The sequence below is a fragment of the Oncorhynchus masou genome, chromosome 28 (assembly GCF_036934945.1).
Source record: "Oncorhynchus masou masou isolate Uvic2021 chromosome 28, UVic_Omas_1.1, whole genome shotgun sequence".
In the NCBI taxonomy this organism is placed as follows: Eukaryota; Metazoa; Chordata; class Actinopteri; order Salmoniformes; family Salmonidae; genus Oncorhynchus; species Oncorhynchus masou.
In genome coordinates, this window is record NC_088239.1 from 16,578,598 (window position 1) to 16,595,000 (window position 16,403).

General features: G+C 42.0%; 1 protein-coding gene across 4 annotated transcripts in view; it reads right to left on the reverse strand.

Moving 5' to 3' along the window:
* LOC135517273 (dipeptidyl aminopeptidase-like protein 6) overlaps nt 1–16,403 on the reverse strand; it is a 297,746-nt gene that overhangs the window by 29,424 nt on the left and 251,919 nt on the right. For all 4 annotated transcript variants that reach the window (XM_064941420.1, XM_064941419.1, XM_064941418.1 and 1 more), the window contains exons 4-7: nt 3,809–3,903; nt 3,289–3,363; nt 1,810–1,862; nt 1,210–1,291 (exon numbers count right to left, since the gene is read on the reverse strand). In XM_064941420.1, the coding sequence (XP_064797492.1) occupies nt 1,210–1,291; nt 1,810–1,862; nt 3,289–3,363; nt 3,809–3,903 (305 nt within the window). The remainder of the gene's footprint in view (nt 1–1,209; nt 1,292–1,809; nt 1,863–3,288; nt 3,364–3,808; nt 3,904–16,403) is intronic.

The following is a 16,403-nucleotide window of genomic DNA, read 5'->3' on the forward strand; positions in this document are numbered from 1 at the left end:
TACTACTTTTCGACATGGGACAAGAAAGCTGTGTGGCTCAGTCGGTAGAGCATGGCGCTTGCAACGCCAAGCGTCGTGGGCTCGATTCCCGCTGGGGCCACCCATATGTAAAAGTAGTGGCCCCAGCCGACTTGTAAGTCTCTTTGGACAAAAGCGTCTGCTAAATGGGATATATTATTATTATTATGTTAAAAAGAGAATCAAGGGGAGGGGCTTGAGAAATTAAAGTGAGGATCAAGAGGGGAGGGGCTTGAGAAATTAAAGTGAAGATCAAGAGGGGAGGGGCTTGAGAAATTAAAGAGAGGATCATGAGGGGACGGGCTTGAGAAATTAAAGAGAGGATCAAGAGGGGAGGAGCTTGAGAAATTAAAGTAAGGATCAAATTGGGAGGGGCTTGAGAAATTAAAGTGAGGATCAAGAGGGGAGGGGCTTGAGAAATTAAAGAGAGGATCAAGAGGGGATGAGCTTGAGAAATTAAAGTGAGGATCAAGAGGGGAGGGGCTTGAGAAATTAAAGAGAGGATCAAAGAGGGGAGGGGCTTGAGAAATTAAAGAGAGGATCAAGAGGGGAGGGGCTTGAGAAATGTGATAACAGATGGGCTGATGTTAATGTGTGTGTGTGTGTGTGTGTGTGTGTGTGTGTGTGTGCGCGGACGCATAATATACACACATGCGAGAGAGAGAGGAGAGAGAGAGAGGAGCGTTCACATATTATATGAATGCACGTCGGCAGACACCTTCCTCTCCCGCCCATGCATCCTATCGTTGACAACAAGCATCACAGCTCAGAGGGCAAGCATCTGTTGCTGGGAGGGGAGCTCCTTAAAATGAAAGCGACTGTTGGAATCAGGGCTGTTTGATGATTAATACTGGGAGAGAGTGTGTGATATCAATCCAGTGACTTCACTAATTAATCCGCTGAGGAGATTACAGGTAATTAATTGCATTGTGCTGGAGGATGTAATCACTCACAGTCTGTCTGCTCCGAGAACCACTAGACTGATGCTTATTAATGTTCTCTCGGTGGCTGGACTGCCTGGTAGCTTGTGATAGTTTAACAGACATACATGGCCATAGGAAAGGTCATTGATATTGTACTTTCAGTTTAGAAATATATTATAACTAGACATGGTTTGCCAAATGGGAGTGACATTGGGGTATGGAGTATGGGTGAGACAAGGAGGGTGCTGCGGGTAGTTGTAGTTCTTACCAGCTGCTGGCCTGTGGGTCCCCAGCCTGCGTACTGCAGTTGGGCGTTCCGCACCTCTGGGGGGTTCAGGTTCCATGTCTCCCTGCAGCACAGAGGAGAGACCACATTCAGACAACACACACCCACACTACATACTTTTTATTTAACCTTTATTTAACAACACACACCTTTAACTGCCCCCCATTAAATGACTGAGCACCTTCTTTAAAAATAACATCTTACTTAGTGGCTCCTCAAACCACAGCATTATAAAAAAAACTCCAGTGCACCACACCAGCAGCCTGCTCTGCTTCTGCCCAAATATACCAGTGTAGTACAGCTTAGCCCAAGAGGTTTACGAGCACCTATAAATACTGGTGCTTTATATATCGCTGCCACTTTCTGTTCATTTAGAAAAGTGCTGTGTGCTGCAGGACTGAAAATTAGAGGTGTCACAGGCCCTTTGTCTTAGTCTGGAGGTGAGGATGAATGAGGTCATCAAGTCCCCTGGCCTGCAGTTCTCCTCGTCTTCACTGGGTGGCAGCGCAGAGACTTGACTGACTGGGCCGAAGAGAGTAGAGGAGAGTGGAGGGGAAGCATTGGTTGGTTTCAGCTACTTACGGAGTCTCCAGGCTGCAGATGATGTAGAAGGCAGTGAACGAGTGCTGGTACACCTAGAAGAAGAATGATTGAAGACTATCATGAGGTACTTGGCCATTGAACCATGTTTTAGTAGCTAACTGTCACCAGAATGTATATGCATTTGGTTGGGAGGTTATATTGTATTCTACAAAGTCATTCTGTATTTGCTCAAATGTAATATTCCTTGTCAATGAGTCACTAAGTCCAGGGCACAAATGCAGTGTTCATAATATAATATATGCCATTTAGCAGACCCTTTCATCCAAAGAGACTTACAGTCAGTCATACAAGCATACATTTTTCGTATGGTTGGCCCCAGTGGGAATCATGTCTACACTGCATTCTACTAGCAGGCCCTGGACTGAGAGATGACATGTAGAATGCTTCTTAATGTAGCAGGAGTTAATTATGGATCCCCTTGTTACAGTAGTCCGTCTGAATACCCCCCTTAGAGTTGGGAGAGAGAAAGAGAGGGATTGACAAGCAAGAAAGAGAGAGAGAGAGAGAGAAAGAGGGATTGACAAGCGAGAAAGAGAGAGATAGAGAGGGGGGGGCTTCTGTGAAGGGCAAGCAGCAGCATGACATATGGAGAGAGTGCAATGACAGCCGGGGGACGGAGCTGTCATCTACCAGGGCCATGGAGGGATGATTAAAATAACAAATGCACTGTCTAACACAAACACACACACACACACACACACACACACACACACACACACACACACACACACACACACACACACAAATTAGTGCCACCCTACTGTGCCATTACACTTTCCCAGTCTTGCACCTTTGGTGACACTTCACTGTTCCTGATAGCACACTGTTCCTGATACCACACTGTTCCTGATATATATGGCAAGGTTAACCCAGGTCTACACCTTTTCCTCCCTACTGTAACAGTGTCTACTCTCTCTCTGTGTCTCTCTGAGCCAATGGGATTCTATTCCCTGACATGCTGATTCTTTTTCAGACTCTGTGTCCTGGATCTCACATTGCAGTAATCTTCCAGCTGAGTTAACTACCTGAGCCATTACATAATGCAGTAACCGCTGTAGCAGAAAAACCTCCCAACCCTCTCTTTATCCTTTACTCCCCTCCCTCTCTCACACTCTTGCTACCCCAAATCTCTCTACTCTCAGGCTTGCCCCATTCCCTCCATTTGTTTTCCCATTCCCTCTCTTTGTTTTCCCATTCCCTCCATCCCTTCCTCATCCCCTTTTCTCAGCTGTGTTATGGGGTTTGTTTGTTTTTTGGTCCATCTCTGAAGAGTACAGTTCAACTCAGCTGTTCTCTCTCTATAGTGGCTGAGAGGTAGCGGGGTGCGACAGTCCTCTATCCGGACGCCATGATTACTTTTCTCCCCCACCGCCTCGCCACGTTTCCCCTCAGAGCCCGCTGAAGTATGTGTCTGTCACTGCTAATTCAAAAAACAAGCAAACAAATGAAGGAGCTCACTGGTGCCATGTTGTAGGCGAGTAGCACATGCTTCATGTCAGGAGACACTTCATACTTGCTGGCTTTGTACATTTCCTGTAAAGCAGAGAGAGAGAAAACACAAAAGATGAGATCTTTAACCATGCGTAGTGTTTTTTCATTAAGGCGATCCTTAAATGACTGCATTTGACGGATTGCTCGGCGCGGACTTGGTCGGCAGACGCATTAATCTTGTCGCGGCTCTTTCTGATTTCGGAGGGACGAACATACTGTGCGTCGTCACCTCCGCCATTTCGACACTGATGTTGCATTTTCGTCAAAAACATTTGATGCGTAGCGAACCCAAATGATAACGAGCCAGATCAAACGATGTGCTAATGATGTATCGTTTCAGTAGGCTTCACAATAAGAGCTTTGAGTGCTTTGATATGCTGACGCAAAAAGAAAAGTTTGAATTCAATTCATGCAAAAACCACAGTCTGTTCTTTGGCCTATTGGGATGCATCTACTGTGGAAATATGAGAAAGTTGGAGAGACTCACAAACTTTTTGTTGTGCACCAATACCGTCCTCTCGTATGTCTCCATGTTGAACCTGACAACATCCCCCTCACGTGTGCGATAGAGTAGCTCATTACCTGTACAACAGAGGGAGAGCAAAGAAACAGAGCAAGAAAGATTATTCCACAAATGCTAGTTCAAGATTTTCATAATGCCTGATAATAGTCCTATGTGCAATATCCTTGCAATCGTACGTAAGGTGGACACTTGCAAAAATAAAATATCAGAGACAGAGTGTTTGGACTCAGAGTGATTCTGGGATTCTCTACATTGATGTCAGAAGTGGGATTCACTACATTGATGTCAGAAGTGGGATTCTCTACATTGATGTCAGAAGTGGGATTCTCTACATTGATGTCAGAAGTGGGATTCTCTACATTGATGTTAGAAGTGGGATTCTCTACATTGATGTTAGAAGTGGATTCTCTACATTGATGTCAGAAGTGAGATTCTCTACATTGATGTTAGAAGTGGGATTTCCAGTGGGAGCAGTGGCGATCCGTCATTCAGGGCATTTGGGCCTGTCTGTTTTGCATGTTATTTTGGAATTAATAGGTGTCACATATCAGTTTGCAAACAATTTATGAATAATATACAGTATATAATTGTTTTCTTGAGTAAGGCTGCTCCAAAAGGCAGGTGTTTCAGCCTAACTCAGTGCTTTCTGTGGTGGTAGGGCAAGCCAGCAGAAAATACGGAGCTTTGTGCCGTGATTGGCTCAGTGTTCTGTCACTCATGGAGACTTTACGTCACTGCCAAGTGTAAATTCTAGCCCTTCGGCTGTTGCCATAGAAGTGCCCATCCAAGAAGGCTCAAGGTCATTGGCCACAGATAAGATGACGTCAAATCACGTTATATGTACAGAGGCTTGGACTGATCATGTCAACATCATTCTTTCACAATCTCAGCTAGCAGTCATCATCATGAATCAAGTCGACAGTCTACTGGCAAATCATTTTTAAGAAAAAATGAAGAGAAATTATAGATAAAACGTATCTGTGCTCATCGGCCATTGGACATAATCATTTTACAACAAGTTGGAAATCGCAAATTCAACGAGTGGCTTGGAAGGAATCAGGGACAGTGGCTGTGTGTTCCCAAATCTGGGATTAAGGGGATCTTTTCCAAGTTTAAAATGATAAACATCCAACATTGGCCATGCTGTCAATGAAGTATGATTTATGTCATGCTCAAAACAACTGTTAACCTGGAGGACCGGCAAAGCCACCTTCGTGTTCAAGTGAGCCGAGCACAACAGCGTGAGTCCAAAAATGTATTGTATGCGGCTTCATAAATGATGTAAATTGCCAGGGAGATATGTATACTGTAGCTAAGAAAGTAATACTATGTGTATGTTGTGTAGTAAGCTGTTAGTAGTCCATCACACAGATAATTTGGTCTATTTACCCCTATTAATTTCACCTACTGTTCTGACTGTTCTACTGTAGCCTATAAACTGTTTTAGAGAAAGGTATTGAATATTGTAAGAGCTTTCATTGTCTGCTTATATACCCCCTTTATTTATCCTACGGTTCTAACTTGGTGTACAGGGAGAGCACGGTAAGAACGGCCCATGTTCTGAATTCTGTCACTGTACATTTCAAAAGTACTAAACAAATAGTTATATTGACTACGTCTGTCCTAGCTCCTAGATTCTACACCAAAAAGCCCATTTTTGAACGTTGTTTCAGTCAATAGCCATGAGAGCTGAGAATATGGCTCTGGTTGAGTGTTAATTGGGGACAGATTGTTATTGGGAGAATTCATTATCTGCAAGAATAACTAATTGTCCATAAGAGGTGACAAAATTACCACATAATGACATTCATTCAAAAATTTGGTGTGAAAGAGTGACAATTCTGGGATTTTAGAATTCACTGGCCAAATGCTGAGCACTATGCTATCAATAGCATTTCCCTTCACTGCAATATTCACAGCCTTGTATCAAGATGAAAGATTGAAAACTACCTCATTACTGTGGATCATTTTGCAATAGTAATGAACGACAATCAGGACGTTACATGCTCAATTGCTTCTCTCTGCACTTTAATATATTCCTTTGACCTTGTTTAGCACACCTATAAATTATCCTCTTTGCATTTTGAATGTATTCGTTTGATGTTCATTGTTCCAGTTAAAAGTGACCTTCTGTGTTCAGCGATTGGTTGTGTACTCTACACCTGACCTGTCCCCTCCCCAGGTTTATAGACAGGAGTCTCATCTTGCTCACTCCTCCACTGGAGTTGTCATCGCTCCTGTCTCTCACTCTGTCTTCTCTGTTTGGTCCTTCTTCTGTAATCACTCATTCCCTCTAGGACAGTTTGGGTCAGTCCTCATGTCCTATACAGTCTTTGCTCTTCCACCTCCTGTATGGCAGTCTACCATTCAGACTCTGTCCTGAATATCTACCTCTTTTGCCTGACTCCATACCTACTTTTCTTTTTCTATCCTTTGCATCAGCACATTTCCATCATATCAATGTAAAGCACTTAAGAGCATCTAGGAAAGCATTGTATAAATCCAATCCAATCCTCTTGTATGCTATTACTTTTCCCTATTTTGCATCCATGTAAAGCTAAACCTAAGGTAAGCTATCCTCTTTCCAACTCTTCTCCTCCTATCCTCTTTCCATCTCTTCTCCTCCTATCTATCCTCTTTCCATCTCTTCTCCTCCTATCTATCCTCTTTCCATCTCTTCTCCTCCTATCTTCTTTCCAACTCTTCTCTTCCTATCCGCTTTTCATCTCTTCTCCTCCTGTCCTCTTTCCATCTCTTATCCTCCCTCCTATCCTCTTTCCAAATCTTTTCCTCCTATCTTTCCATCTCTTCTCCTCCTATCCTCTTTCAATCTCTTCTCCCCCCTATCCTCTTTCAATCTCTTCTCCTCCTATCCTCTTTCCATCTCTTATCCTCCCTCCTATCCTCTTTCCATCTCTTCTCCTCCTATCCTCTTTCCATCTCTTATCCTCCCTCCTATCCTTTTTCAATCTCTTCTCCCTCCTATCCTCTTTCAATCTCTTCTCCCTCCTATCCTCTTTCAATCTCTTCTCCTCCTATCCTCTTTCAATCTCTTCTCCTCCTATCCTCTTTCCATCTCTTCTCCTCCTATCCTCTTTCCAAATCCTCTCCCTCCTATCCTCTTTCCATTTCTTCTCCTCCTATCCTCTTTCCATCTCTTCTCCTCCTATCCTCTTTCCATCTCTTATCCTCCCTCCTATCCTCTTTCAATCTCTTCTCCCTCCTACCCTCTTTCAATCTCTTCTCCATCCTATCCTCTTTCCATCTCTTCTCCTCCTGTCCTCTTTCCATCTCTTATCCTCCCTCCTGTCCTCTTTCCATCTCTTCTCCTCCTATCCTCATTCAATCTCTTCTCCCTCCTATCCTCTTTCAACCTCTTCTCCCTCCTATCCTCTTTCCATCTCTTCTCCTCTTTCCATCTCTTATCCTCCCTCCTATCCTCTTTCCAAATCTTTTCCTCCTATCTTTCCATCTCTTCTCCTCCTATCCTCTTTCAATCTCTTCACCCTCCTATCCTCTTTCAATCTCTTCTCCCTCCTATCCTCTTTCAATCTCTTCTCCCTCCTATCCTCTTTCAATCTCTTCTCCTCCTATCCTCTTTCCATCTCTTCTCCTCCTATCCTCTTTCAATCTCTTCTCCCTCCTATCCTCTTTCAATCTCTTCTCCCTCCTATCCTCTTTCAATCTCTTCTCCTCCTATCCTCTTTCCATCTCTTCTCCTCCTATCCTCTTTCCATCTCTTCTCCCTCCTATCTTCTTTCCATCTCTTCTCCCCCCTGTCATCTTTCCATCTCTTCTACTCCCGGTTTTGATCTATTCTCACCTAATTTCACCATAAACAAACACTTGGCTGCCCATATTTTTCAACCATCTGTCCGCTTGTCTTTTTCCTTCCCTCATAGTCCAATCTTTATTCCGTCTCAATGCTGCATTTTTTCAGTTGTCCACCCATCCAGTCACCTGAGATCACTTCATCTTCTCCTTCCGACCATGCACTGCCTTTATGGCATTACTGTCCACTCCAACAGTCCATCATTTCCACCTTCAACATCCACCACTCCCCCTCTCTCGCTATACAGACCCAAACATCCCCTGTCGTCTTTCTCAGGGCTTTCTCGCTTTCACTGACCCTTGCCATCTATCCATCCCTCTTTCATACCACCAAGGGCATTTTTAGTCTTGTTTTCTGACACTCTACTGTACTCCATCTTGTCCTCCTCCTTCTCCCTCCTCACCTCTCCATCATGGCTCCCTTCACTGGCTCTGCGTTAGCCTAGGGTGCTCGCTTCCCCTTCTGATCCTCACCTCTACTCCTGCACCATGTCTTATTCATTCAGCCTCCTGCTCTGGGCAACATCCCTCCCTCACTACAGATCACAGGAAGACAGGTGTGTGTGTTTGTGCGTGACTGTGTGCATGCATGCGAGTGAGAGAGATTGAATGTTTAGAGAGCAATAGATGTTCCCCTTTCCAACAACACTTCAAAGACCATTTACCTTATGAATATTCACACTTAACCTTTTATGCATACTATGATCTTGTACTACCACTCTTCCATAATCTCTTCTGAACTCTACAGACTGTATGCTTCATACCACTGTGTGCTTAATTGACGCTTCAGGCAAGTCGTTTTTCCCTTTCTAACTGTAGATGACAGCTTCATTAGAATGAGATAATAATATGCACATCCACAGTCAGCGCTACTGTGGCCACCAGGCTAGCTTTCAATGAACTGAAGAAAAGCTTCAGGCTACTTTCCAATCCAAGGATTATTATTGAAACATATTTATTATGTGTTTGCAATGCTTTTCTCAGTAAGGGATAAAACACCAAGGACAAATCTAAAATATAACTATTTGCTTAAATTATACCTTCTCCTCAAACTCATTCTTTTATTTTTGTTCTGTACTCCAAGTTCAATTTCCTTAAAAACAAGCAAATGCAAGCTTTGCAATCGCATAGTAAATCTGTCCAAAAAGTGTTTTGATGCCAAATGATTCAGAAATAGACCCTAATCTATGGATTTCACATGACTAGGAATACAGATATACAGTGGGGCAAAAAAGTATTTAGTCAGCCACCAATTGTGCAAGTTCTCCCACTTAAAAAGATGAGAGAGGCCTGTAATTTTCATCATAGGTACACTTCAACTATGACAGACAGAATGAGAATTTTTTTCTCCAGAAAATCACATTGTAGGATTTTTAATGAATTTATTTGCAAATTATGGTGGAAAATAAGTATTTGGTCACCTACAAACAAGCAAGGTTTTTGGCTCTCACAGACCTGTAACTTCTTCTTTAAGAGGCTCCTCTGTCCTCCACTCGTTACCTGTATTAATAGCACCTGTTTGAACTTGTTATCAGTATAAAAGACACTTGTCCACAACCTCAAACAGTCACACTCCAAACTCCACTATGGCCAAGACCAAAGAGCTGTCAAAAGACACCAGAAACAAAATTGTAGATCTGCACCAGGCTGGGAAGACTGAATCTGCAATAGGTAATCAGCTTGGTTTGAAGAAATCAACTGTGGGAGCAATTATTAGGAAATGGAAGACATACAAGACCACTGATAATCTCCCTCGAACTGGGGCTCCACGCAAGATCTCACCCCGTGGGGTCAAAATGATCACAAGAACGGTGAGCAGAAATCCCAGAACCACACGGGGGGACCTAGTGAATGATCTGCAGAGAGCTGGGACCAAAGTAACAAAGCCTACCATCAGTAACACACTACGCCGCCAGGGACTCAAATCCTGCAGTGCCAGACGTGTCCCCCTGCTTAAGCCAGTACATGTCCAGGCCCGTCTGAAGTTTGCTAGAGAGCATTTGGATGATCCAGAAGAAGATTGGGAGAATGTCATACGGTCAGATGAAACCAAAATATAACTTTTTGGTAAAAACTCAACTCGTCGTGTTTGGAGGACAAAGAATGCTGAGTTGCATCCAAAGAACACCATACCTACTGTGAAGCATGGGGGTGGAAACATCATGCTTGGGGCTGATCTTCTGCAAAGGGACCAGGACGACTAATCCGTGTAAAGGACAGAATGAATGGGGCCATGTATCGTGAGATTTTGAGTGAAAACCTCCTTCCATCAGCAAGGGCATTGATGATGAAACGTGGCTTCAGCATGACAATTATCCCAAACACACTGCCCGGGCAACGAAGGAGTGGCTTCGTAAGAAGCATTTCAAGGTCCTGAAGTGGCCTAGACAGTCTCCAGATCTCAACCCCATAGAAAATCTTTGGAGGGAGTTGAAAGTCCGTGTTGCCCAGCAACAGCCCCAAAACATCACTGCTCTAGAGGAGATCTGCTTGGAGGAATGGGCCAAAATACCAGCAACATTGTGTGAAAACCTTGTGAAGACTTACAGAAAACGTTTGACCTCTGTCATTGCCAATAAAGGGTAGAAAACAAGTATTGAGATAAACTTCTGTTATTGACCAAATACTTATTTTCCACCATAATTTGCAAATAAATTCATAAAAAATCCTACAATGTGATTTTCTGGATTTTTTCTCTCATTTTGTCTGTCATAGTTGAAGTGATGATGAAAATTACAGGCCTCTCATATTTTTAAGTGGGAGAACTTGCACAATTGGTGGCTGACTAAATATTTTTTGCCCCACTGTACATCTGTGGGTCACAGATACCTTTAAAAAAAGAGGTAGGGGCGTGGATCAGAAAACCAGTCAGCATATGGTGTGACCACCATTTGCCTCATGCAGCACGACACATCTCCTTTGCTTAGAGTTGATCAGGCTGTTGATTTTGGGCAGTGGAATGTGGTTCCACTCCTTTTCAATGGCTGTGCGAAGTTGCTGAATATTGGCGGGAACTGGAACACGCTGTTGTACACGTCAATCCAGAGCATCCAAAACATGCTCAATGGGTGAAATGTCTTGTGTGTATACATGCAATGGAAGACCTGGGACATTTTCAGCTTCCAGGAATTGTGAACAGATCCTTGCGACATGGGGCCGTACATTATCATGCTGAAACATGAGGTGATGGTGGTGGGTGAATGGCATAACAATGGGCCTCAGGATCTTGTCACGGTATCTCTGTACATTCAAATTGCCATCCATAAAATGCTATTGTGTTCATTGTCTGTCGCTTATGCCTGCCCATACCATACACCCACTGGCACTCTGTTCACAACATTGACATCAGCAAACTGCTCTCCCACACCACACCATACACGGAGCGGCAGGTAGCCTAGTGGTTAGAGCATTGGGCTAGGAACCGACAGGTTGCTAGATCGAATCTGTCACGTTGGTATGGTTGAGTCGGGAAACAGGCGTAGGAATGCGTAATAGTTGTAAAAAATTATACCCCAAATTACGCCGTGCAAGGGCACGGGGACGAAGACCAAACAAACACGTAACAAAAACACAGGGTTGAAACCCAAACAAAAGAGCAGGAGTACCTCGAATAAATAATACATGCAAACACAATGATTAACACACGAGACGAGACCCATAATCATCTGTGCAATCCACAAGAGCACGAAAGCCCAAAACACGCAGCACAGGTACTCACACGCACCAACGGACATTATAACAATAATTGACAAGACCATGGAAACCAAAGGGCACATATATACAAATACCAATCAGTGGGAATAGGGGACATGTGTGCATGATTAAAGTTCCGGAGGGGTCCGTGGCAGAATCCCTGAGCTGACGAGGTAAAAATCTGTCATTCTACCCCTGAACAAGGCAGTTAACCCACTGTTCCTAGGCCGTCATTGTAAATAAGAATTTGTTCTTTACTGACTTGCCTTGTTAAAAAAAAAGTTTAAAAAAATATTATTATTAAATACACGTGGTTTGCAGTTGTGAGGCCAGCTGAACGTACTGCCAAATTCTCTAAAACAACGTTGGAGGCAGCTTATGGTAGAAAAATTAACATTCAATTCTCTGGCAACAGCTCTGGTAGACATTCCTGCAGTCAGAATGCCAATTGCACGCTTCCTCAAAACTTGAGACATCTGTGGAGTTGTGTTGTGTGACAAAACTGCACATTTTAGAGTGGCCTTTTATTGTCCCCAGCAGAAGGGGCACCTGTGTAATGATCATGCTGTTTAATTAGCTTCTCGATATGCCGTGCACATGGAATATTTCTGGGATCTTTTATTTCAGCTCATGAAACATGAAACACTTTACACATTGTGTTTATATTTTTGTTCAGTGTATAACCCGATAATTGACTACAGAGAGATATCTTTCTTCCATACAGCTTCTCAGCGGGCAAAACTGGTTGAAATGACACCATTACAACCAGCTTTACAACCTGAACATTATTAAATGACAGGTGAGTTGAGGTTACAATATAAAGCTAGGGGTGAAATATATTTTCCTTGCCTGTTCCGGGTCATTTGTCCTCCTGAAGGCTGAGCGGATGATGGTTAGACTGATAAAAAACGATACAAGCCCAGACCTGGCGCCAGGATAAAGTGATTAAGAGGGAAGTTGTCTGGGAGAAAGTTAAGCAGCAGGTCTCTGGTCTTATGCATCATGTCATTCAAAAATATATTTTTTTATCCTTTATTTTATCAGGGAGTCATAATGAGACCAAGGTCTTTTTTACAGATGAAATACATAAACATTTACAGAAATACACACGTAAAAATATGAATACAAAATACAAGCAGAAAGAAAGAAAAACACGCTGATAAAAAACTAAGTAATCCTTCTCACCCCCCCCCCTTAATGATTTAGATGCACTATTGTAAAGTGGCTGTTGCACTGGATGTCAGAAGGTGAATTCACCAATTTGTAAGTCGCTCTGGATAAGAGCGTCTGCTAAATGACTTAAATGTAAATGTCTAACACATTCATTAGCAATAAGGTCCTCAGTCAGCTTTCTGAATTGCCCTAGAGGCACCAAAACATTTAAGAACATTTTGACGATCGTTCCACAAACACAGTGTAAAATAACTAAAAGCTGATTTACCTAACTCTTTTATTTCAGCTCATGAAACATGGGACCAACACTTCACATGTTGCGTTTATATTTTTGTTCAGTATCGATTTCTCTCTCTCACCCATCTAACGATAACTAACAAACTTCCGTACATGACAGTGTTTCATACACGTGACCATATTTTAGCAGCCACAAAAATGTATACTTCCAGGTCCAGTGTAATATGAATATATTTGTAAAGCACAATTTTTCTGTTTTCCAGCGAAATCAACGACGTGACCTTCATGCTACCTGTCTCTGCATGATTGAAGAATGCAATGGAGCTCCGCGCGGTCTTTTTAAAACTTGTGAGGTGGAAGCGAAGGCTACTGAGTAATAGTGAAATGGGGAGATATGTCGTGTTGGGAAACTGATTTTTTCACCCGATTTGTCCAACTTAACACCTCTAAAATGTTTATAAAACACTATAAAGAGTTTATATAATGTGTCATTATATACCGAAAAAGGTTCAATAAAAAGAAAAATAATACTACATTTGAAGGTTTGTGTCGAATTTGAATAGGGTTTTTAAGCCGGGGCTAAAGTTAACTTCACAAGTAAACTGCGGCTGTTGCGACTTTTGAGAGTCATGATGGCTTGCAGTGATTACGCGAAAAAAGAATATATTCATTTGTACAATTGACGAGATATCCCCCTTTCCCTGTCCCTTTCACTTGTTTTTAATCTGCAAGAGATGCGCTACCCCTGGTGGAAAGATGCTGTACGGCACCAGGGAAAGGGGGATATGTCACAATGTATCGCAGAGCGTCAGAGGGGTCAGTATTTTCAACTTTTCTATTGGTCCATTACCATGTCAATCAACGCCCTAGATTTTGATGCCAACACAGTTGCTACAGTCCCATTAGTTTTCATCGCAGCCTCGTTTGAATGCCGCGGTACACAAAATCTGTATGGAACAGTGTTAGCTACCGTTACAAACGATATCACATAATGACAAAGTGAAAACATGGTTTTAGACATTTTTTCAAATTTATTTTAAAAGAAATACAAAAATATCTTATTTACATAAGTATCCACACCCCCAAGTCAATACTTTGTAGAGTCCCTAAGAGTCCCTAAGAGCTTTCCACACCTGGATTGTGCAACATTTGCCCTTTACTCTTTTCTATTTTGTCAAAATGGTTGTTGATCATTGCTAGACAACCATTTCAGGTCTTGCCATAGATTTTCAAGTACATTTAAGTCAAAACTGTAACTCGGCCAGTCAGGAAGATTCACTGTCTACTTGGTAAGCAACTCCAGTGTAGATTTGGCCTTGTGTTTTAAGTTATTGTCCTGCAGAAAGGTGAATTAATCTCCCAGTGTCTGGTAGAAAGCAGACCAAACTAGGTTTTCTTCTAGAATTCTGCCTGTGCTTAGCTCCATTCCATTTCTTTTTTATCCTGAAAAACTCCCCAGTCCTTAACTATTACAAGAATACCCATAACATGATGCATGAATAATTTTGCACGGCCAATTTTTCAGTTTTTGATTTGTTAAAAAAGTTTGAAATATCCAATAAATGTCGTTCCACTTCATGATTGTGTCCCACTTGTTGATTCTTCACAAAAAAATACAGTTTTATATCTTTATGTTTGAAGCCTGAAATGTGGCAAAAGGTCGCAAAGTTCAAGGGGGCCGAATACTTTCGCAAGGCACTGTACCACCCCCCACTGCGACCTGTATGCTCTTGTTGGCTGGCTCTTGCTACATATTCGTCGCCATGCCCACTGACTCCAGGTCAACTATAAGTCTTTGCTAGGTAAAGCTCCGCCTTATCTCAGCTCACTGGTCACCATAACAACACCCACCCATAGCAGGCCATCCAGCAGGTATATCTTACTGGTCATCCCCAAAGCCAACACCTGCTTTGGCCTCCTTTCCTTCCAGCTCTCTGCTGCCAATGACTGGAACGAATTGCAAAAATCGCTGAAGTTGGAGACTTATATCTCCCTCACTAACTTTAAGCATCAGCTATCTGAGCAGCTCACCCATTGCTGCAGCTGTACACAGCCCATCTGTAAATAGCCCATCCAACTACCTACCTCATGCCCATATTATTTTATTTACTTTTTTGCTCTTTTGCACACCAGCATTTCTGCTTGCACATCATCACCTGCACATCTATCACTCCAGTGTTAATTTGCTAAATTGTCATTACTTCGCTACTATGGCCTATTTATTTCTTTACCTCCTTACTCCATTTGCACACACTGTATATAGATTTTTCTATTGTTATTTACTGTACTTTTGTTTATCTCATGTGTAACTCTGTGTTGTTGTTTTTTGTCGCACTACTTGTAAAATGAGAACTTGTTCTCAACTGGCCTACCTGGTTAAATAAAGGTTAAATCAAATGTAAAAAATATTAAATGTTCAATATTCTTCTTTTTTTAACCTTTCTACCATGAAGTGCCATTTTTTGCGAGTCATTGGAAAACCTCCCTGGTCTTTGTGGTTGAATCTGTGTTTGAAATGTACTGCACCTCTTACGTACCTTACAGATAATTGTATGTGTGGGGTACAGAGATGAGGTAGTCATTAAAAAAGCATGTTAATCACTATTATTGCACACAGAGTCCATGCAACTTATGGGACTTGTTAAGCAAAAACATTTTATGTGAATTTTTACTCTTGAACATATTTAGGCTTGGCATAACAAAGGAGTTGAATACTTATTGACTCAAGACATTTCAACTTTTAATTTTGATTTTTTTTTTTATAAATAAAAATTGTAACACAACAATGTGGAAAAAGCCAAGGGGTGTGAATACTTTCTGAAGGTACTGTAATTAGCCTATGCCAGTAAAGACAATTTAAAAAAGTTAATTAGTGTAGTTAGTCTTGCCAGCTATCTAAACTTGTAGTAATCATGTCCAGATTACCGACCTGGCATGCAGCGCACGCGACCAAGGGTCCACATTGATTTTGTTAGTCACTCTCATTCAGATATCATATTAGCATGGCTTAAGTCATGGCAAAATGTTTAGAATTGCAGGAAATTTGCTTTTAAAACTGCGAAACCGTCTCCCCACCCCATGGCAAAATTATCTGTAAAGCAAACCTATTTGTTTACCTTTTGTTAATAAAATATTTGTTGTGCTACCAGGTCCCTCTGTATGGTTTAGATTATAGTTTTTAATCCCGGTGCTGAGTTACTGTGAGTATAGCAGCTATTTGTATAGCTAATGGGCTATTAACACCCCCCAAGACATTTTAAGAAAGTTGGTGCAATTTTACTGCATTTCAATACAATTTAAAAACTTTAAAATGCTATTTGGAGATCAGAAAAAACAAGCAAAATGTTTCCCAGCCATTAACACCTTGGCTGCCGTAGGTTGATTCACTTCAGTCAATCCACAAACACATAGCTTATAAGCGCGGGGGCAAACTATAATTTAATACGTACAGAGGGATCTGTTAGCATAAAAAATATTTGATTTGTTTTTCTGTAAAACAATGAAGGCAGACTGTAGTTCAAATAGAGCCTGGTCAACAGTGGGGGCAATAGTTTACACAACAGTATCATCGTTATAAAAGTGCAGGTGACATTTTAATGTAAACAGTAAAAAGTACAGGACCCAG